Source organism: Salvelinus alpinus, chromosome 11, assembly GCF_045679555.1.
Source record: "Salvelinus alpinus chromosome 11, SLU_Salpinus.1, whole genome shotgun sequence".
NCBI classification, from domain to species: domain Eukaryota; kingdom Metazoa; phylum Chordata; class Actinopteri; order Salmoniformes; family Salmonidae; genus Salvelinus; species Salvelinus alpinus.
Window position 1 is genome coordinate 74,659,429 of NC_092096.1, and position 22,701 is coordinate 74,682,129.

General features: G+C 46.4%; 1 protein-coding gene across 1 annotated transcript in view; it reads left to right on the forward strand.

Annotated features, from left to right (window-relative positions):
- Positions 1–285: 285 nt before the first annotated feature.
- The window catches only part of LOC139534803 (voltage-gated potassium channel subunit beta-3-like), a 32,085-nt gene continuing 9,669 nt past the window's right edge, over positions 286–22,701 (forward strand). Inside the window, exons 1-8 of the mRNA XM_071334259.1 lie at positions 286–365; positions 477–521; positions 928–972; positions 3,710–3,753; positions 5,454–5,540; positions 7,653–7,738; positions 18,576–18,696; positions 22,256–22,350. Of these exons, the coding sequence (XP_071190360.1) occupies positions 286–365; positions 477–521; positions 928–972; positions 3,710–3,753; positions 5,454–5,540; positions 7,653–7,738; positions 18,576–18,696; positions 22,256–22,350 (603 nt within the window). The remainder of the gene's footprint in view (positions 366–476; positions 522–927; positions 973–3,709; positions 3,754–5,453; positions 5,541–7,652; positions 7,739–18,575; positions 18,697–22,255; positions 22,351–22,701) is intronic.

Here is a 22,701-nt window from a genome sequence, read left to right on the forward strand (position 1 = left end):
TTTTTCACTTGGACATTGTGGGTTACTGTGTGTAAATACATTTTATGTATGTGTTTTCATTTCAGACTGTAAGGCAACAAAAGGTGAACATTTTGAAAAGGGTTGGTGACTCTCTATACCCACTGTATGTGTGTGTTATCATTCATTCTGTCGGTGTGTGTGTGTGTGTGTGTGTGTGTGTGTGTGTGTGTGTGTGTGTGTGTGTGTGTGTGTGTGTGTGTGTGTGTGTGTGTGTGTGTGTGTGTGTGTGTGTGTGTGTGTGTGTGTGTGTGTGTGTGTGTGTAGATGGCAGAGAGCCTGATGACCATAGCCTATGACAACGGAGTGAACCTGTTTGACACAGCAGAGGTTTACGCTTCAGGAAGGTACGCTACTCTCTCTCCCACTCTTTCTATCTTTCTCTCCCCTTCTCCACCCAGTAGGCAAGCAAATAATTCATAGATGGCTAAATGTAGTGATTTGTGGGTCTCTCTCAGGGCTGAGACGACTCTGGGTAAAATCCTAAAGAAGAAGGAATGGAGGTGAGGCCCATCTTACACTCTTTCACTCATTCTCTCTATCCGTCTCAGTCACTGATGGTGACAGCTCAGCAATAATACTGAAATAATGTCTATCCCTCTCTCCTCCTTCAACTCCATCTCATCCCCCTTCCTCTATTAATCATCCATCCCTCTTCTCCCCCCTCTCCCCCTCTTCCTTTCTCTCTTTCTCTTCCCCTCTCTCCCTCACCCCCTCTCTCTCTCCCCCCCTCTTCCCCCTCTCCCACCTCTCTCTCCCCTCTCTCTTTCTCCTCCCTCTCTCTCTCTATCCTCCCTCTATTTCTCTCTCCCCCTCTCTTTCAATTCAATTGACTTTATTCACATGGCAAGTTCATTATTGTGTGTGTGTGGACATTGTCAAATTGTTCTTTCTCTCTCTATCCACCAGGAGGTCTAGTTATGTGGTGACCACTAAGATCTACTGGGGAGGACAGTAAGTGTCTCTAAAAGCAGATGTTTAATAGTTTGACTCTCTCTTAAATCACTTATTGTGTTTCTGTTGGAAATGTCTTTTAAAGGGATAGTTCAGGATTTTGGCAATGAAGCCCTTTATCTACTTCACCAGAGTCAGATGAACCAGTGGATACCATTGTGTCCAGTATAAAGGAAGTTAGAGGTTGTTCCATGTGGCTCAGTTGGTAGAGCACTTGCAATGCCAGGGTTGTGGGTTCAATTCCCACGGGGGACCATAACAAAAATGTATGCACGTAAGTCGACTCTGGATAAGAGTGTTTTTTAAAATGTAGTTTCCCGAAACAATGAAGCAATGGAACAGCGAGCAGCATCGAGAGCCACGAGCTCATCTGACTCTGGGGAAGAAAATAAAGGGCTCCAAAACTATCCCCTGAGAGAATGTCCAAAAGAGGACTATGTTTATTTATTTCACCTTTATTAAACCAGGTAGGCTAGTTGAGAACAAGCTCTCATTTACAACTGCGACCTGGCCAAGATAAAGCAAAGCAATTCGACACATACAACAACACAGAGTTACACATGGAATAAAAAAAAAACATACAGTCAATAATACAGTAGAAAAAATAAAACAAAAAGTCTATATACAGCGAGTGTAAATGAGGTAAGGGAGTTAATACAATAAATAGGCCGTGGTGGCGAAGTAAACAATATAACAATTCACACTGGAATGGTAGATGTGCAGATGATGAATGTGCAAGTAGGGATACTGGGGTGCAAAGGAGCAAGATAAATAAATAAATGCAGTATGGGGATGAGGTAGTTGGGTGGGCTGTTTACAGATGGGCTATGTACAGGTGCAGTGATCTGTGAGCTGCTCTGACAGCTGGTGCTTAAAGCTAGTGAGGGAGATAAGAGTCTCCAGCTTCAGTGATTTTTGCAATTCATTCCAGTCATTGTCAGCAGAGAACTGGAATGAAAGTCGGCCAAAGGAGGAATTGGCTTTGGGGGTGACCAGTGAGATATACCTGCTGGAGCGCGTGCTACGAGTGGGTGCTGCTATGGTGAGCTGAGATAAGGCGGGGCTTTACCTAGCAAAGACTTGTAGATGACCTGGAGCCAGTGGGTTTGGCGACGAGAGTGAAACGAGGGCCAGCCAACGAGAGCATACAGATCGCAGTGGTGGGTAGTATATGGGCCTTTGGTGACAAAACGGATGGCACTGTGATAGACTGCATCCAATTTGTTGAGTAGAGTGTTGGAGGCAATTTTGTAAATGACATCGCCGAAGTCAATGACTGGTAGGATGGTCAGTTTTACGAGGGTATGTTTGGCAGCAGGAGTGAAGGATGCTTTGTTGCGAAATAGGAAGCCGATTCTAGATATCATTTTGGATTGGAGATGCTTAATGTGAGTCTGGAAGGAGAGTTTACCGTCTAACCAGACACCTAGGTATTTGTAGTTATGCACATATTCTAAGTCAGAGTGCGGGCAGATGCAGGCAGTGATCGGTTGAAGAGCATGTATTTAGTTTTACTTGCATTTAAGAGCCGTTGGAGGCCACGGAAGGAGAGTTGTATGGCATTGAAGCTCATCGGGAGGTTAGTTAACACAGTGTCCAACGAAGGGCCAGAAATATACAGAATGGTGTCATCTGCGTAGAGGTGGATCAGAGAATCACCAGCAGCAAGAGCAACATCATTGATGAGAAAAGAGTCGGCCCGAGAATTGAACCCTGTGGTACCCCCATAGAGACTGCCAGAGGGCCGGTTAACAGGCCCTCCGAATTGACACATTGAACTCTATCAGAGAAGTAGTTGGTAAACCAGGCGAGGCAATCATTTGAGAAACCAAGGCTGTTGAGTCTGCCAATAAGAATGTTGTGATTGACAGAGTCGAAAGCCTTGGCCAGGTCGATGAATACAGCTGCACAGTAATGTCTCTTTTCGATGGCGGTTATGATGTCGTTTAGGACCTTGAGCGTGGCTGAGGTGCACCCATGACCAGCTCGGAAACCAGATTGCATAGCGGAGAAGGTGCGGTGGGATTCGAAATGGTCAGTAATCTGTTTGTTAACTTGGCTTTCGAAGACCTTAGAAATGCAGGGTAGGATAGATATAGGTCTGTAGCAGTTTGGGTCTAGAGTGTCCCCACTTTTGAAGAGGGGGATGACTGTGGCAGCATTCCAATCTTTGGGAATCTCAGACGACACGAGAGGTTGAACAGGCTAGTAAATAGGGGTTGCAACAGTTTCGGCAGATCATTTTAGAAAGAGGGTCCAGATTGTCTAGCCCGGCTGATTTGTAGGGGTCCAGATTTTGCAGCTCTTTCAGAACATCAGCTATCTGAGATCTTGGTTGAAAACAGCAGAGGTGTATTTGGAGGGAAAGTTAGTTAGGATATCTATGAGGGTGCCCGTATTTATAGATTTGGGAATGTACCTGGTAGGTTCACTGATAATTTGTGTGAGATTAAGGGCATCAAGCTTAGATTGTAGGATGGCCAGGGTGTTAAGCATGTTCCAGTTTAGGTCACCTAGCAGCACGAGCTCTGAAGACAGATGGGGGGCAATCAGTTCACATATGGTGTCCAGGGCACAGCTGGGGGCAGAAGGTGGTCTATAGCAAGCGGCAACGGTGAGAGACTTGTTTCTGGAAAGGTGGATTTTTAAAAGTAGAAGCTCAAATTGTTTGGGTAAGGTCTGGACAATAAGGTCTACCTGAACACTAAGCCATAACTTCCTCTTACTTCCTGTGAAGGGCGGAGACGGAGAGAGGGTTGTCTCGGAAACACATCATTGAAGGTATGACATCACTTCCTCCTCACAGAGCTATGTCCCCTAGCTCAGTGACATCATCAGCTGACAGCTCAGAACATAGAGGAAAGAGAGACCAAGCAGAAAGAGAGGGATTGAGGGAGAAAGGAGAGCAGAGGGCTTGAGGGAGAAAGGAGAGCAGAGGGATTGAGGGAGAAAGGAGAGCAGAGGGATTGAGGGAGAAAGGAGAGCAGAGGGCTTGAGGGAGAAAGGAGAGCAGAGGGATTGAGGGTCAAAGGAGAGCAGAGGGATTGAGGGAGAAAGGAGAGCAGAGGGCTTGAGGGAGAAAGGAGAGCAGAGGGCTTGAGGGAGAAAGGAGAGCAGAGGGATTGAGGGTCAAAGGAGAGCCGAGGGATTGAGGGTTAAAGGAGAGCAGAGGGCTTGAGGGTCAAAGGAGAGCAGAGGGATTGAGGGTCAAAGGAGAGCCGAGGGATTGAGGGTTAAAGGAGAGCAGAGGGATTGAGGGTTAAAGGAGAGCAGAGGGATTGAGGGAGAAAGGAGAGCAGAGGGATTGAGGGAGAAAGGAGAGCAGAGGGATTGAGGGTAAAGGAGAGCAGAGGGATTGAGGGAGAACGGAGAGCAGAGGGATTGAGGGTCAAAGGAGAGCAGAGGGATTGAGGGTCAAAGGAGAGCAGAGGGATTGAGGGAGAAAGGAGAGCAGAGGGATTGAGGGAGAAAGGAGAGCAGAGGGATTGAGGGTCAAAGGAGAGCAGAGGGATTGAGGGTCAAAGGAGAGCAGAGGGGTTGAGGGTCAAAGGAGAGCAGAGGGATTGAGGGTCAAAGGTGAGCAGAGGGATTGAGGGTCAAAGGAGAGCAGAGGGATTGAGGGTTAAAGGAGAGCAGAGGGATTGAGGGAGAAAGGAGAGCAGAGGGATTGAGGGTCAAAGGAGAGCAGAGGGGTTGAGGGTAAAAGGAAAGCAGAGGGATTGAAGGAGAAAGGAGAGCAGAGGGATTGAGGGAGAAAGGAGAGCAGAGGGATTGAGGGTCAAAGGAGAGCAGAGGGATTGAGGGGGAAAGGAGAGCAGAGGGATTGAGGGTCAAAGGAGAGCAGAGGGATTGAGGGGGAAAAGGAGTGATAAATATCATAGTGGAAATGTCATAGTGATGATGTCATAGCGATGATGTAGTGTGAAAAATGGCATAGTGATACTGCCATAGTGATGATGCCATAGTGATGATGTCATAGTGATGATGTCATAGCGATGATGGCATAGCGATGATGTCATAGCAATGATGTCATAGTGATGATGTCATAGCGATGATGTCATAGTGATGATGTCATAGTGATGATGTTATTGTGATGTAGCGATTACGTCATAGTGGAAATGGCATAGCGATAATGTCATAGCGATGATGTCATAGTGATGATGTAGTGAAAATGTAACAGTGATGATGTAGTGAAAATGTGACAGTGATGATGTAGTGATAATGTCACAGTGATGATGCAGTGATAATGTCACAGTGATGATGTAGTGATAATGTCACAGTGATGATGTAGTGATAATGGCACAGTGATGATGCAGTGAAAATGTCAGTGTTGTCAGTGATGATGTCGTAGTGATGATGTCATAGCTATGATATCATCACTGTGTTCCAGGTCTGAGGGGATCTCTGTCTCATTGTGATGTTAGAGTGATGATGTAATAATGACGTATTGAAGTGATGATGATGTAACCTCTTTAATCCAGGTCTGAGGGATTCTCTGTCTCGGCTGCAATTGGAGTATGTTGACATCGTCTTCGCTAACCGCACAGACATCAACTCACCTATGGAGGGTAATAACCATGCTTTTATTGAACAGATTGGACAGTAGAGACAAGACTGGCAGGACAGTAGAGACGAGACTGACAGGACAGTAGAGACGAGACTGACAGGACAGTAGAGATGAGACTGACAGGACAGTACAGACGAGACTGACAGGACAGTAGAGACAAGACTGACAGGACAGTAGAGACGAGACTGACAGGACAGTAGAGACTGTCAGGACAGTAGAGACGAGACTGACAGGACAGTAGAGACAAGACTGGCAGGACAGTAGAGACGAGACTGGCAGGACAGTAGAGACGAGACTGACAGGACAGTAGAGACGAGACTGACAGGACAGTAGAGACGAGACTGACAGGACAGTAGAGACGCGACTGACAGGACAGTAGAGACGAGACTGACAGGACAGTAGAGACAAGACTGACAGGACAGTAGAGACGAGACTGACAGGACAGTAGAGACGCGACTGACAGGACAGTAGAGACGAGACTGACAGGACAGTAGAGACGCGACTGACAGGACAGTAGAGACGAGACTGACAGGACAGTAGAGACAAGACTGACAGGACAGTAGAGACGAGACTGACAGGACAGTAGAGACAAGACTGACAGGACAGTAGAGACGAGACTGACAGGACAGTAGAGACGCGACTGACAGGACAGTAGAGACGAGACTGACAGGACAGTAGAGACAAGACTGACAGGACAGTAGAGTCTGTCAGGACAGTAGAGACGAGACTGACAGGACAGTAGAGACGAGACTGACAGGACAGTAGAGACGCGACTGACAGGACAGTAGAGACGAGACTGACAGGTCAGTAGAGACAAGACTGATAGGGACAGTAGAGACGAGACTGATAGGGACAGTAGAGACGAGACTGATAGGGACAGTAGAGACGAGACTGATAGGACAGTAGAGACGAGACTGACAGGACAGTAGAGACGAGACTGACAGGACAGTAGAGACGAGACTGACAGGACAGTAGAGACGAGACTGACAGGACAGTAGAGACGAGACTGACAGGACAGTAGAGACGAGACTGACAGGACAGTAGAGACTGTCAGGACAGTAGAGATTAGTTTGGGTTGCTCTATCCAATCAAATCTTGTTTAAACCCTTCCCTGTTTTGGTTGTAGAGGTTGTGAGGTCTAACCCTGTGTGTTGTAGAGGATGTGAGGTCTAACCCTGTGTGTGTTGTAGAGGATGTGAGGTCTAACCCTGTGTGTGTTGTAGAGGATGTGAGGTCTAACCCTGTGTGTGTTGTAGAGGTTAAGAGGTCTAACCCTGTGTGTGTTGTAGAGGATGTGAGGTCTAACCCTGTGTGTGTTGTTGAGGTCTAACCCTGTGTGTGTTGTAGAGGTTAAGAGGTCTAACCCTGTGTGTGTTGTAGACGATGTGAGGTCTAACCCTGTGTGTGTTGTAGAGGATGTGAGGTCCAACCCTGTGTGTGTTGTAGAGGATGTGAGGTCTAACCCTGTGTGTGTTGTAGAGGATGTGAGGTCTAACCCTGTGTGTGTTGTAGAGGTTGTGAGGTCTAACCCTGTGTGTGTTGTAGAGGATGTGAGGTCTAACCCTGTGTGTGTTGTTGAGGTTAAGAGGTCTAACCCTGTGTGTGTTGTAGAGGATGTGAGGTCTAACCCTGTGTGTGTTGTTGAGGTCTAACCCTGTGTGTGCTGTAGAGGATGTGAGGTCTAACCCTGTGTGTGTTGTAGAGAATGTGAGGTCTAACCCTGTGTGTGTTGTAGAGGTTGTGAGGTCTAACCCTGTGTGTGTTGTAGAGGATGTGAGGTCTAACCCTGTGTGTGTTGTATAGGATGTGAGGTCTAACCCTGTGTGTGTTGTAGAGGATGTGAGGTCTAACCCTGTGTGTGTTGTAGAGGATGTGAGGTCTAACCCTGTGTGTGTTGTAGAGGATGTGAGGTCTAACCCTGTGTGTTGTAGAGGTTGTGAGGTCCAACCCTGTGTGTGTTGTAGAGGATGTGAGGTCTAAACCTGTGTGTGTGTGTGTGTGTGTGTGTGTGTGTGTGTGTGTGTGTGTGTGTGTGTGTGTGTGTGTGTGTGTGTGTGTGTGTGTGTGTGTGTGTGTGTGTGTGTGTGTGTGTGTGTGTGTGTGTGTGTTGTAGAGGTGGTGAGGGCGATGACGTTTGTGATCAACCATGGCATGGCCATGTACTGGGGCACGTCACGATGGAGCGCAATGGAGATCATGGTGAGGATGACCTTTAACCCCTAATCCCTTCACCATCTAACCTGACCTTAGTCCTAACCTTAACCCTAACCCATCCCATTGTTTCAGATTGTGGGAGTGAATCATGTAATGTGGCAGAGTATATTGACTCCTTTCTCAACCCCTTATCTCAGAAGCACCCAAGTTATGTAAAGGATACCTATAGCATTTGTTAATAAACTTAGAGAAATGGAGTTACCTTCTGGAGCAATGTTATTCTCGATTGATGTAGACTCGCTATACACTAATATCGACACTCAGCTCGGACTTAGGGCAGACATTTTCCAAAAACACGGGGATACAAATAGACCAGATGAGGCCATCCTTTCTCTCTTAAAACTTGGACTAATGCATAATGACTTTGAATTTGATTCTAAACACTACTTACAAATCTCAGGTACTGCAATGGGGAAGAAGTTTGCTCCTGCATTGGATAGAAAACACTCTGAAGTTTCTAAAACTGTTAAAATAATGTCTGTGAGTATAACAGAACTGATATGGCAGGAGAAAACACGAGGAAAATTCATCCGGATTTCTTTTTTTTTTTGAGGTCACAGGCCTTTTTGAAATCTGACAACGTGGTTGGATTATCAAGAAGTTAAGCTTTTAAATGATGTATGACACTTGTATTTTCATGAATGTTTAATATTACGATTTTTGTATTTTGAATTTCGTGCTCTGTAATTTCACCGAATGTTGTCGTAGGTGTCCCGCTAGCGGTTCATGCACCAAAACAGGTTTTAACAGAATTTGTACAAATATGAAGGTAAACAAATACTCTTTAAAGCACTCAGACATAGGGGCTACACCAATAGATCTCTACTCACAGTCAAAGCAGAGGTAACGATGGACCTGGAGTGTGGGGAACCTCCTAGCCAGTCCAATGACTAAAGAGGGACCTGGAGCGTGGGGAACCTCCTAGCCAGTCCAATGAGTAAAGAGGGACCTGGAGTGTGGGGAACCTCCTAGCCAGTCCAATGAGTAAAGAGGGACCTGGAGCGTGGGGAACCTCCTAGCCAGTCCAATGAGTAACGATGGACCTGGAGCGTGGGGAACCTCCTAGCCAGTCCAATGAGTAAAGAGGTAACGATGGACCTGGAGCGTGGGGAACCTCCTAGCCAGTCCAATGAGTAAAGAGATAAAGAGTGACCTGGAGCGTGGGGAACCTCCTAGCCAGTCCAATGAGTAAAGAGGGACCTGGAGCGTGGGGAACCTCCTAGCCAGTCCAATGAGTAAAGAGGTAAAGAGTGACCTGGAGCGTGGGGAACCTCCTAACCAGTCTAATGAGTAAAGAGGTAAAGATGGACCTGGAGCGTGGGGAACCTCCTAGCCAGTCCAATGAGTAAAGAGGTAAAGAGTGACCTGGAGCGTGGGGAACCTCCTAGCCAGTCCAATGAGTAAAGAGGTAAAGAGTGACCTGGAGCGAGGGGAACCTCCTGGCCAGTCCAATGAGTAAAGAGGGACCTGGAGCGTGGGGAACCTCCTAGCCAGTCCAATGAGTAAAGAGGGACCTGGAGCGTGGGGAACCTCCTAGCCAGTCCAATGAGTAAAGAGGGACCTGGAGCGTGGGGAACCTCCTAGCCAGTCCAATGAGTAAAGAGGGACCTGGAGCGAGGGGAACCTCCTAGCCAGTCCAATGAGTAAAGAGGGACCTGGAGCGTGGGGAACCTCCTAGCCAGTCCAATGAGTAAAGAGGTAAAGAGTGACCTGGAGCGAGGGGAACCTCCTGGCCAGTCCAATGAGTAAAGAGGGACCTGGAGCGTGGGGAACCTCCTAGCCAGTCCAATGAGTAAAGAGGGACCTGGAGCGTGGGGAACCTCCTAGCCAGTCCAATGAGTAAAGAGGGACCTGGAGCGTGGGGAACCTCCTAGCCAGTCCAATGAGTAACGAGGGACCTGGAGCGAGGGGAACCTCCTAGCCAGTCCAATGAGTAAAGAGGGACCTGGAGCGTGGGGAACCTCCTAGCCAGTCCAATGAGTAAAGAGGGACCTGGAGCGTGGGGAAAATCCTAGCCAGTCCAATGAGTAACGAGGTAAAAAGGGACCTGGAGTGTGGGGAAACTCCTAGCCAGTCCAATGAGTAACGAGGGACCTGGAGCGTGGAGAAGCTCCTGGCCAGTCCAATGACTAAAGAGGGACCTGGAGCGTGGGGAACCTCCTAGCCAGTCCAATGAGTAAAGAGGAACCTGGAGCGTGGGGAACCTCCTAGCCAGTCCAATGAGTAAAGAGGTAAAAAGGGACCTGGAGTGTGGGGAAACTCCTAGCCAGTCCAATGAGTAAAGAGGGACCTGGAGCGTGGGGAACCTCCTAGCCAGTCCAATGAGTAAAGAGGGACCTGGAGCGTGGGGAACCTCCTAGCCAGTCCAATGAGTAAAGAGGGACCTGGAGCGTGGGGAACCTCCTAGCCAGTCCAATGAGTAAAGATGGACCTGGAGTGTGGGGAACCTCCTAGCCAGTCCAATGAGTAAAGAGGGACCTGGAGTGTGGGGAACCTCCTAGCCAGTCCAATGAGTAAAGAGGGACCTGGAGCGTGGGGAACTTCCTAGCCAGTCCAATGAGTAAAGAGGGACTTGGAGTGTGGGGAACCTCCTAGCCAGTCCAATGAGTAAAGAGGGACCTGGAGCGTGGGGAACCTCCTAGCCAGTCCAATGAGTAACGAGGGACCTGGAACGTGGGGAACCTCCTAGCCAGTCCAATGAGTAAAGAGGGACCTGGAGCGTGGGGAACCTCCTAGCCAGTCCAATGAGTAAAGAGGGACCTGGAGCGTGGGGAAAATCCTAGCCAGTCCAATGAGTAACGAGGTAAAAAGGGACCTGGAGTGTGGGGAAACTCCTAGCCAGTCCAATGAGTAACGAGGGACCTGGAGCGTGGAGAAGCTCCTGGCCAGTCCAATGACTAAAGAGGGACCTGGAGCGTGGGGAACCTCCTAGCCAGTCCAATGAGTAAAGAGGAACCTGGAGCGTGGGGAACCTCCTAGCCAGTCCAATGAGTAAAGAGGTAAAAAGGGACCTGGAGTGTGGGGAAACTCCTAGCCAGTCCAATGAGTAAAGAGGGACCTGGAGCGTGGGGAACCTCCTAGCCAGTCCAATGAGTAAAGAGGGACCTGGAGCGTGGGGAACCTCCTAGCCAGTCCAATGAGTAAAGAGGGACCTGGAGCGTGGGGAACCTCCTAGCCAGTCCAATGAGTAAAGAGGGACCTGGAGTGTGGGGAACCTCCTAGCCAGTCCAATGAGTAAAGAGGGACCTGGAGTGTGGGGAACCTCCTAGCCAGTCCAATGAGTAAAGAGGGACCTGGAGCGTGGGGAACCTCCTGGCCAGTCCAATGAGTAAAGAGGGACCTGGAGTGTGGGGAACCTCCTAGCCAGTCCAATGAGTAAAGAGGGACCTGGAGTGTGGGGAACCTCCTAGCCAGTCCAATGAGTAAAGAGGGACCTGGAGTGTGGGGAACCTCCTAGCTAGTCCAATGAGTAAAGAGGGACCTGGAGCGTGGGGAACATCCTAGCCAGTCCAATGAGTAAAGAGATAACGATGGACCTGGAGCGTGGGGAACCTCCTAGCCAGTCCAATGAGTAAAGAGATAAAGAGGGACCTGGAGCGTGGGGAACCTCCTAGCCAGTCCAATGAGTAAAGAGGGACCTGGAGCGTGGGGAACCTCCTAGCCAGTCCAATGAGTAAAGAGGGACCTGGAGCGTGGGGAACCTCCTAGCCAGTCCAATGAGTAAAGAGGGACCTGGAGCGTGGGGAACCTCCTAGCCAGTCCAATGAGTAAAGAGGGACCTGGAGTGTGGGGAACCTCCTAGCCAGTCCAATGAGTAAAGACGTAATGATGCACCTGGAGCGTACCTAACCTTTCCTCCTAGACCACCGCTCTGAGCTTGGCCCCTGGTCTCTATTCTTAGTTCTGAATCCGTAGTTCTTAACCCAAGCATTATTTTAAATTCTGATTCTAATCTTATTTTATATTCTTTTTTAGTCATTAACTTCTCTGCGCTACGGATCCCTTTTACGGGATCATTTTCCTAAACAACCGCTGAATTGCAGGGCGCAAAATGTTACTAAAAATATTTATAATCATGCAATCACAAGTGAAATATACCAAAACACAGCTTAGCTTGTTGTTAATCCACCTATCGTGTCAGAATTTGAAAATATGCTTTACAGAGAAAGAAATCCAAGCTTTTGTCAGTGTATCAATCAATGCTAGAACAGCTAGCCCCAAATTAGCATGGTCACGAAAGTCAGAAAAGCAATAAAATGAATCGCTTAACTTTGATAATCTTCGGATGTTTGCACTCACGAGACTCCCAGTTACACAATAAATGTTATTTTTGTTTGATAAATATTACTTTTATAACAAAAAAACGTAATTTGGGTTGCGCGTTATGTTCAGAAAACTACAGCCTCGTTCCGGTCCTGAAAGGCAGAAGAAAATTCCCAAACGTATCAGATTCAAAAATATTACTAAAAATATTTATAATCATGCAATCACAAGTGAAATATACCAAAACACAGCTTAGCTTGTTGTTAATCCACCTATCGTGTCAGATTCTGAAAATATGCTTTGCAGCGAAAGCAATCTAAGCTTTTGTGAGTGTATCAATCAATGCTAGAACAGTTAGCCTTATATTAGCTTGGTTAGCTTGGTCACGAAAGTCAGAAAAGCAATACAATTAATGGCTTACCTTTGATAATCTTCGGATGTTTGCACTCACGAGACTCCCAGTTAAACAACAAATGTTATTTTTGTTCGATAAATATTACTTTTATAACAAGAAAACGCCATTTGGGTTGCGCGTTATGTTCAGAAAACCAAAGCCTCGTTCCGTTCTACGAAAATTCCAAAAAGTATCCGTAATGGTCGTAGAAACATGTCAAATGTTTTTTATAATCAATCCTCAGGTTGTTTATAACAAACATAATCGATAATATTTCAACCGGACCGTAACCTATTCAATAAGAGAGAAAAAGAAAATGGGGAGCCCCTCTCTCGCGCGCAGGAACTAATCAATCAATCAATCAATTTTATTTTATATAGCCCTTCGTACATCAGCTAATATCTCGAAGTGCTGTACAGACACCCAGCCTAAAACCCCAAACAGCTAGTAATGCAGGTGTAGAAGCACGGTGGCTAGGAAAAACTCCCTAGAAAGGCCAAAACCTAGGAAGAAACCTAGAGAGGAACCAGGCTATGAGGGGTGGCCAGTCCTCTTCTGGCTGTGCCGGGTGGAGATTATAACAGAACTATGCCAAGATGTTCAAAAATGTTCATAAGTGACAAGCATGGTCAAATAATAATCATGAATAATTTTCAGTTGGCTTTTCATAGCCGATCATCAAGAGTTGAAAAACAACAGGTCTGGGACAGGTGGCGGTTCCATAACCGCAGGCAGAACAGCTGAAACTGGAATAGCAGCAAGGCCAGGCGGACTGGGGACAGCAAGGAGTCACCACGGGCGGCAGTCCCGACGCATGGTCCTAGGGCCCAGGTCCTCCGAGAGAAAGAAAGAGAGAAGGAGAAAATTAGAGAGAGCCAAGATTTTCAAAATGTTCATAAATGACAAGCATGGTCAAATAATAATCAGGAATAAATCTGTTGGCTTTTCATAGCCGATCATTAAGAGTTGAAAACAGCAGGTCTGGGACAGGTAGGGGTTCCATAACCGCAGGCAGAACAGTTGAAACTGGAATAGCAGCAAGGCCAGGCGGACTGGGGACAGCAAGGAGTCACCACGGCCGGTAGTCCCGACGTATGGTCCTAGGGCTCAGGTCCTCCGAGAGAAAGAAAGAGAGAAGGAGAAAATTAGAGAGCGCCAAGATTTTCAAAATGTTCATAAATGACAAGCATGGTCAAATAATAATCAGGAATAAATCTCAGTTGGCTTTTCATAGCCGATCATTAAGAGTTGAAAACAGCAGGTCTGGGACAGGTAGGGGTTCCGTAACCGCAGGCAGAACAGTTGAAACTGGAATAGCAGCAAGGCCAGGCGGACTGGGGACAGCAAGGTGTCATCATGCCCGGTAGTCCTGACATATGGTCCTAGGGCTCAGGTTCTCAGAGAGAAAGAGAGAACGAGAGAATTAGAGAGAGCATACTTAAATTCACACAGGACACTGGATAAGACAGGAGAAGTACTCCAGGTAACCAACTGACCCTAGCCCCCCGACACATAAACTACTGCAGCATAAATACTGGAGGCTGAGACAGGAGCGGTCAGGAGACACTGTGGCCCCATCCGAAGAAACCCCCGGACAGGGCCAAACAGGAAGGATATAACCCCACCCACTTTGCCAAAGCACAGCCCCCGCACCACTAGAGGGAAATCCTCAACCACCAACATTACAATCCTGAGACAAGGCCGAGTATAACCCACAAAGGTCTCCACCACAGCACAAGCCAAGGGGGGGCGCCAACCCAGACAGGAAGATCACGTCAGTAACTCAACCCACTCAAGTGACGCACCCCTCCTAGGGACGGCATGAAAGAGCACCAGCAAGCCAGTGACTCAGCCCCTGTAACAGGGTTAGAGGCAGAGAATCCCAGTGGAGAGAGGGGAACCGGCCTGGCAGAGACAGCAAGGGCGGTTCGTTGCTCCAGAGCCTTTCCGTTCACCTTCACACTCCTGGGCCAGACTACACTCAATCATATGACCTACTGAAGAGATAAGTCTTCAGTAAAGACTTAAAGGTTGAGACCGAGTCTGCGTCTCTCACATGGGTAGGCAGACTGTTCCATAAAAATGGAGATCTATAGGAGAAAGCCCTGCCTCCCGCTGTTTGCTTAGAAATTCTAGGGACAATTAGGAGGCCTGCGTCTTGTGACCGTAGCGTACGTATTGGTATGTACGGCAGGACCAACTCGGAAAGATAGGTAGGAGCAAGCCCATGTAACGCTTTATAGGTTAACAGTAAAACCTTGAAATCAGCCCTTGCCTTAACAGGAAGCCAGTGTAGGGAAGCTAGCACTGGAGTAATATGATCAAATTTCTTGGTTCTAGTCAGGATTCTAGCAGCCGTATTTAGCACTAACTGAAGTTTATTTAGTGCTTTATCCGGGTAGCCGGAAAGTAGAGCATTGCAGTAGTCTAACCTAGAAGTAACAAATGCATGGATTAATTTTTCTGCATCATTTTTGGACAGAAAATTTCTGATTTTTGCAATGTTACGTAGATGGAAAAAAGCTGTCCTTGAAACAGTCTTGATGTGTTCGTCAAAAGAGAGATCAGGGTCAAGAGTAACGCCGAGGTCCTTCACAGTTTTATTTGAGACGACTTTACAACCATCAAGATGAATTGTCAGATTTAACAGAAGATCTCTTTGTTTCTTGGGACCTAGAACAAGCATCTCTGTTTTGTCCGAGTTTAAAAGTAGAAAGTTGTCAGCCATCCACTTCCTTATGTCTGAAACACAGGCTTCTAGCGAGGGCAATTTTGGGGCTTCACCATGTTTCATTGAAATGTACAGCTGTGTGTCATCCGCATAGCAGTGAAAGTTAACATTATGTTTTCGAATAACATCCCCAAGAGGTAAAATATATAGTGAAAACAATAGTGGTCCTAAAACGGAACCTTGAGGAACACCGAAATGTACAGTTGATTTGTCAGAGGACAGACCATTCACAGAGACAAACTGATATCTTTCCGACAGGTAAGATCTAAACCAGGCCAGAACTTGTCCGTGTAGACCAATTTGGGTTTCCAGTCTCTCCAAAAGAATATGGTGATCGATGGTGTCAAAGGCAGCACTAAGGTCTAGTAGCACGAGGACAGATGCAGAGCCTCGGTCTGACGCCATTAAAAGGTCATTTACCACCTTCACAAGTGCAGTCTCAGTGCTATGATGGGGTCTAAAACCAGACTGAAGCATTTCGTATACATTGTTTGTCTTCAGAAAGGCAGTGAGTTGCTGCGCAACAGCTTTTTCTAAAATTTTTGAGAGGAATGGAAGATTCGATATAGGCCGATAGTTTTTTATATTTTCCGGGTCAAGGTTTGGCTTTTTCAAGAGAGGCTTTATCACTGCCACTTTTAGTGAGTTTGGTACACATCCGGTGGATAGAGAGCTGTTTATTATGTTCAACATAGGAGGGCCAAGCACAGGAAGCAGCTCCTTCAGCAGTTTAGTAGGAATAGGATCCAGTATGCAGCTTGAAGGTTTAGAGGCCATGATTATTTTCATCATTGTGTCAAGAGATATAGTACTAAAACACTTAAGTGTCTCTCCCGATCCCAGGCCCTCGCAGAGCTGTGCGGATCCAGGACAGCTAAGCCCTGGAGGAATACGCAGATTCAAAGAGGAGTCCGTAATTTGCTTTCTAATGGTCATGATCTTTTCCTCAAAGAAGTTCATGAATTTATTACTGCTGAAGTGAAAGCCATCCTCTCTTGGGGAATGCTGCTTTTTAGTTAGTTTCGCAACAGTATCAAAAAGAAATTTTGGATTGTTCTTATTTTCCTCGATTAAGTTGGAAAAGTAGGATGATCGAGCAGCAGTGAGGGCTCTTCGGTACTGCACGGTACTGTCTTTCCAAGCTAGTCGGAAGACTTCCAGTTTGGTGTGGCGCCATTTCCGTTCCAATTTCCTGGAAGCTTGCTTCAAAGCTCGGGTATTTTCTGTATACCAGGGAGCTAGTTTCTTATGACAAATGTTTTTCGTTTTTAGGGGTGCAACTGCATCTAGGGTATTGCGCAAGGTTAAATTGAGTTCCTCAGTTAGGTGGTTAACTGATTTTTGTCCTCTGATGTCCTTGGGTAGGCAGAAGGAGTCTGGAAGGGCATCAAGGAATTTTTGTGTTGTCTGAGAATTTATAGCACGACTTTTGATGCTCCTTGGTTGGGGTCTGAGCAGATTATTTGTTGCGATTGCAAACGTAATAAAATGGTGGTCCGATAGTCCAGGATTATGTGGAAAAACATTAAGATCTACAACATTTATTCCATGGGACAAAACTAGGTCCAGAGTATGACTGTGGCAGTGAGTAGGTCCAGAGACATGTTGGACAAAACCCACTGAGTCGATGATGGCTCCGAAAGACTTTTGGAGTGGGTCTGTGGACTTCTCCATGTGAATATTAAAATCACCAAAAATTAGAATATGATCTGCTATGACTACAAGGTCTGATAGGAATTCAGGAAACTCAGAGAGGAACGCTGTATATGGCCCAGGAGGCCTGTAAACAGTAGCTATAAAAAGTGATTGAGTAGGCTGCATAGATTTCATGACTAGAAGCTCAAAAGACGAAAACGCCATTTTTTTTTTTGTAAATTGAAATTTGCTATCGTAAATGTTAGCAACACCTCCGCCTTTGCGGGATGCACGGGGGATATGGTCACTAGTGTAACCAGGAGGTGAGGCCTCATTTAACACAGTAAATTCATCAGGCTTAAGCCATGTTTCAGTCAGGCCAATCACATCAAGATTATGATCAGTGATTAGTTCATTGACTATGACTGCCTTTGAAGTGAGGGATCTAACATTAAGTAACCCTATTTTGAGATGTGAGGTATCACGATCTCTTTCAATAATGGCAGGAATGGAGGAGGTCTTTATCCTAATAAGATTGCTAAGGCGAACACCGCCATGTTTAGTTTTGCCCAACCTAGGTCGAGGCACAGACACAGTCTCAATGGGTATGGCTGAGCTGACTACACTGACTGTGCTATTGGCAGACTCCACTAAGCTGGCAGGTTGGCTAACATCAGAAGACACCTGACTAGTTTTGAAAAATCTCGCTCTTTTTTCTAAATAAAAGCCTGAAACTATGTCTAAAGCCTGGTCACAGCCTGAGGAAGCCATTGGGAAAGGAATCTGGTTGATACCCCTTTAAATGGAAGAAAGACGGGCCAGGAAACACAGATTTAAAAAAAAGAAAATCACTTCCGGGTTATATTTTCTCAGGTTTTCGCCTGCAGAATCAGTTTTGTTATACTCACAGACAATATTTTGACCGTTTTGGAAACTTTGGAGTGTTTTCTATCCTAATCTGTAAATTATATGCATATTCTACGATCTGGACCTGAGAAATAGTCTGTTTACCTTGGGAATGTTTATTTTTTATTTTTACTATTGACCTTTAACCTCTTGACCTTTAACCTCTTTAACCTCTTGACCCCTAGCGTCAAGGGGTTAAAGTATTTTTATACATAAGTCTTACCATCTATCCTAAAGGGGTTGCCTGTGCCAGTGCACATCAGATTCGTCTGTTATTTATTGAACCTAACCTTAACCCTAACCTTAACCTTAACCTTAACCCTAACCTTAACCCTAACCTTAACCCTAACCTTAACCTTAACCCTAACCTTAACCCTAACCTTAACCTTAACCTTAATACCTTCATCCCTTGGGGGATTCCAATTATGTACTTAATTATTTATTTATTTCATTGATCCAGTTTTTATGTTTTATTATGATTTTATGATATAACATTTGCTTTAAAGTTAAACCTTTTTACCCTCAGCACTTGTCTTCCTCCTGTTATTGAACTGTTATGGGTGACCCCTCAAAGCTCTGTCTCATGGTCTCCTCTCCAGACCTGTTATTGAACTGTTATGGGTGACCCCTGACCCCTCAGGCACCCTCTGTCTCATGTTCTCCCACCCTCTCCAGACTGGTCTGATGTACAGCCTCTTTCTCCTGGAGAAAAATAACAGCGACTGGAGCATATGTGTGTGTGTGTGTGTGTGTGTGTGTGTGTGTGTGTGTGTGTGTGTGTGTGTGTGTGTGTGTGTGTGTGTGTGTGTGTGTGTGTGTGTGTGTGTGTGTGTGTGTGTGTGTGTGTGTGTGTGTGTGTGTGTGTGTGTGTGTGTGTGTGTGTGTGTGTGTAGGAGGCATACTCAGTAGCACGGCAGTTCAACCTCATCCCTCCAGTGTGTGAGCAGGCAGAATACCACTACTACCACAGAGACAAAGTGGAGGTCCAGCTACCTGAACTATACCACAAGATAGGTACTGTACACACACACACACACACACACACACACACAACAGTGGATCTCTTTAGCACAAACAAATAAGAATATGAAAGACAGATAATTCACTTTATTTTTAACGATGGTGAATGAATCACACATGTTAAATGTTGTACCTGCAACCTGTCTGTGTTTACATCCTCTCAGTCCAACCACCATAGACGGCTACAGTAGAGGGAGAGAGGTTACAAGAGAAGGGGGGAGACTAGGTGGAGGTTCAGACTGCTATAGTAGAGGGAGAGAGGTTACAAGAGAAAAGGGTGAGGGACTAGGTGGAGGTTCAGACTGCTATAGTAGAGGGAGAGAGGTTACAAGAGAAAAGGGTGGGGGACTAGGTGGAGGTTCAGACTGCTATAGTAGAGGGAGAGAGGTTACAAGAGAAAAGGGTGGGGGACTAGGTGGAGGTTCAGACTGCTATAGTAGAGGGAGAGAGGTTACAAGAGAAAAGGGTGGGGGACTAGGTGGAGGTTCAGACTGCTATAGTAGAGGGAGGGAGGTTACAAGAGAAAAGGGTGAGGGACTAGGTGGAGGTTCAGACTGCTATAGTAGAGGGAGGGAGGTTACAAGAGAAAAGGGTGAGGGACTAGGTGGAGGTTCAGACTGCTATAGTAGAGGGAGAGAGGTTACAAGAGAAAAGGGTGAGGGACTAGGTGGAGGTTCAGACTGCTATAGTAGAGGGAGAGAGGTTACAAGAGAAAGGGGTGGGGGACTAGGTGGAGGTTCAGACTGCTATAGTGGAGGGAGGGAGGTTACAAGAGAAAAGGGTGGGGGACTAGGTGGAGGTTAAGATCTCCTGGAGAGTTACCCTCCTGTAGCTTATCAACCAGCTAGTTAATATAGTCAGGTGCACAAGATTAGGGTTGGAGATGGTAATTCTCCAAGAGAGCCCTGAATCAGATCATACTGGATGTTGTGTTAAGTCTGTGGATTCCATCTTCTTCTGGTCATCCTCATCGTGGTACTCCAGATCGCTGGGGCCTGATTGGGTCATCCTCATCGTGTTACTCCAGATCTCTGGGGCCTGATTGGGTCATCCTCATCGTGATACTCCAGATCTCTGGGGCCTGTTTGGGTCATCCTCATCGTGGTACTACAGATCTCTGGGGCCTGATTGGGTCATCCTCATCGTGATACTACAGATCTCTGGGCCTGATTGGGTCATCCTCATCGTGATACTACAGATCTCTGGGGCCTGATTGGGTCATCCTCATTGTGGTACTCCAGATCTCTGGGGCCTGATTGGCTCATCCTCATCGTGATACTACATACCTCTGGGGCCTGATTGGGTCATCCTCATCGTGGTACTACAGATCTCTGGGGCCTGATTGGGTCATCCTCATCGTGGTACTACAGATCTCTGGGGCCTGATTGGGTCATCCTCATCGTGATACTACAGATCTTTGGGGCCTGATTGGGTCATCCTCATCGTGATACTACAGATCTCTGGGGCCTGATTGGGTCATCCTCATCGTGATACTACATACCTCTGGGGCCTGATTGGGTCATCCTCATCGTGATACTACAGATCTCTGGGACCTGATTGGGTCATCCTCATCGTGATACTCCAGATCTCTGGGGCCTGATTGGGTCATCCTCATCGTGATACTACATACCTCTGGGGCCTGATTGGGTCATCCTCATCGTGATACTACAGACCTCTGGGGCCTGATTGGGTCATCCTCATCGTGGTACTACATACCTCTGGGGCCTGATTGGGTCATCCTCATCGTGGTACTACATACCTCTGGGGCCTGATTGGGTCATCCTCATCGTGGTACTACAGATCTCTGGGGCCTGATTGGGTCATCCTCATCGTGGTACTACATACCTCTGGGGCCTGATTGGGTCATCCTCATCGTGATACTACATACCTCTGGGGCCTGATTGGGTCATCCTCATCGTGGTACTCCAGATCTCTGGGGCCTGATTGGGTCATCCTCATCGTGATACTTAAATGGTTATCTTTGTTAAAGCAAGGCCCCTGAACTCTCATGTATTTTCTGCATTATGCAATGATATGGGCAGCGACCATGTAGCGCTTTACAGCGTACAGAAGTGCGCTGGTTATCAAGGGGCAAAGTATTGACACGTTTTTTTTAATTGAGAGAAGAGCTGAAAGTTTTCTTTACTGACCATCATTTCCACTTGTCCGACCTCTTGCATGATGACGAGTTTCTGACACGACTGGCCTATCTGGGGGATGTTTTCTCTCACACGACTGGCCTATCTGGGGGATGGTTTTTCTCTCCTGAATGATCTGAATCTAGGATTACAGGGACTCTCCGCAACTATATTCAATGTGGGGGACAATATTGAGGCGATGATTAAGAAGTTGGAGCTCTTCTCTGTCTGCATTAACAAGGACAACACATAGGTCTTTCCATCAGTGTATGATTTTTTTTGTGTGCAAATGAACTCAAGCTTACGGACAACGTCAAATGTGATATAGCGAAGCACCTGAGTGAGTTGGGTGCTCAATTACGCAGGTACTTTCCCAAAACGGACGACACAAACCACTGGATTTGTTATCCCTTTCATGCCTCCAGTCCACTTACCGATATCTGAACAAGAGAGACAAATTGCAACAAGCGGTTCTGTGAAAATGTAATTTAATCAGAAGCCACTGGCAGATTTCTGGATTTCTGCGCTCAGAGTATCTTGCCTTGGCAAATCGCGCTGCTAAGACACGGATACCCTTTGCACTTTGCAACCACATACCTATGTGAGAGTGGATTCTCTGCCCTCACTAACTAAATACAGGCACAGACTGTGTGTGGGAAAGGATTTAAGACTCTCTCCAATACAACCCAACATTGCAGAGTTATGTGCATCCTTTTAAGTACACCCTTCTCATTAACCTGTGGTGAGTTATTCACAGTTTTCGATGAACAAATAAGGTTTTGACAAAGAGCAAAATGACAAAGAGCAAAATTATTGATTATTATATTATTATTTGTGCCCTGGTCCTATAAGAGCTCTTTGTCACTTCCAGCGATCCGGGTTGTGACAAACTCACACTCATTCTTCTGTTTAATAAATGTATCATATAGTGTGTGTGTGTGGCAGGCTTACAATGATGGCAAAAAACAACATTTGAGAGTGCGCTGACCCTGGTGCTAGAAGGGGTACAGCTGGAGGTTGAATGGGTACGGGACTATAAAATGTTTGGGAACCACTGGTGTAGAGAATCATTGTACCATCTAAACCGCTGTGAAATATATTTTCAATATCCAAAAATATTGTATTTTCAACAGTTTGAAGCTGGTGTACAAAACCGAAATTCAAAGAGGCAAAAATTGAAATTTCAGCATAGAAATAGCAAACATAGAACATAACAACCGCTTCTTAGACTTCCTTTCAATGAGAATGACAGATCTATAACTCACATTTCTATGTGAATTTGGCCGGTCACCCAAAAAGTTACACATTGCAGCCTTAATCCCAGGTGTAGGAGTGATGACGTGGTCCCCTCTAGCTGGAGGTCTGATATCAGGGTTACAGATTCAATAGAGCCTTTAGTAACTATCTGTTCCCAGGTGTAGGAGTGATGACGTGGTCCCCTCTAGCTGGAGGTCTGATATCAGGGAAATACAACGACGGAGTTCCTGAAGACTCTAGAGCTGCCATGAAGGTACACACACACACAACCGTGCACGTACCAACACACACACACAACCGTGCACGTACCAACACACACACTTTCTTATCTTTACAAATATGTTTTTAAGCTATTTTAAGATTTCTGGAACAGATCAATCAAATCAAATGTATTTATAAAGCCCTTCTTACATCAGCTGATGTCACAAAGTGCTGTACAGAAACCCAGCCTAAGACCCCAAACAGCAAGCAAGGCAGGTGTAGAAGCACGGTGGCTAGGAAAAACTCCCTAGAAAGGCCAGAACCTAGGAAGAAACCTAGAGAGGAACCAGGCTATGAGGGGTGGCCAGTCCTCTTCTGGCTGTGCCAGGTGGAGATTATAACA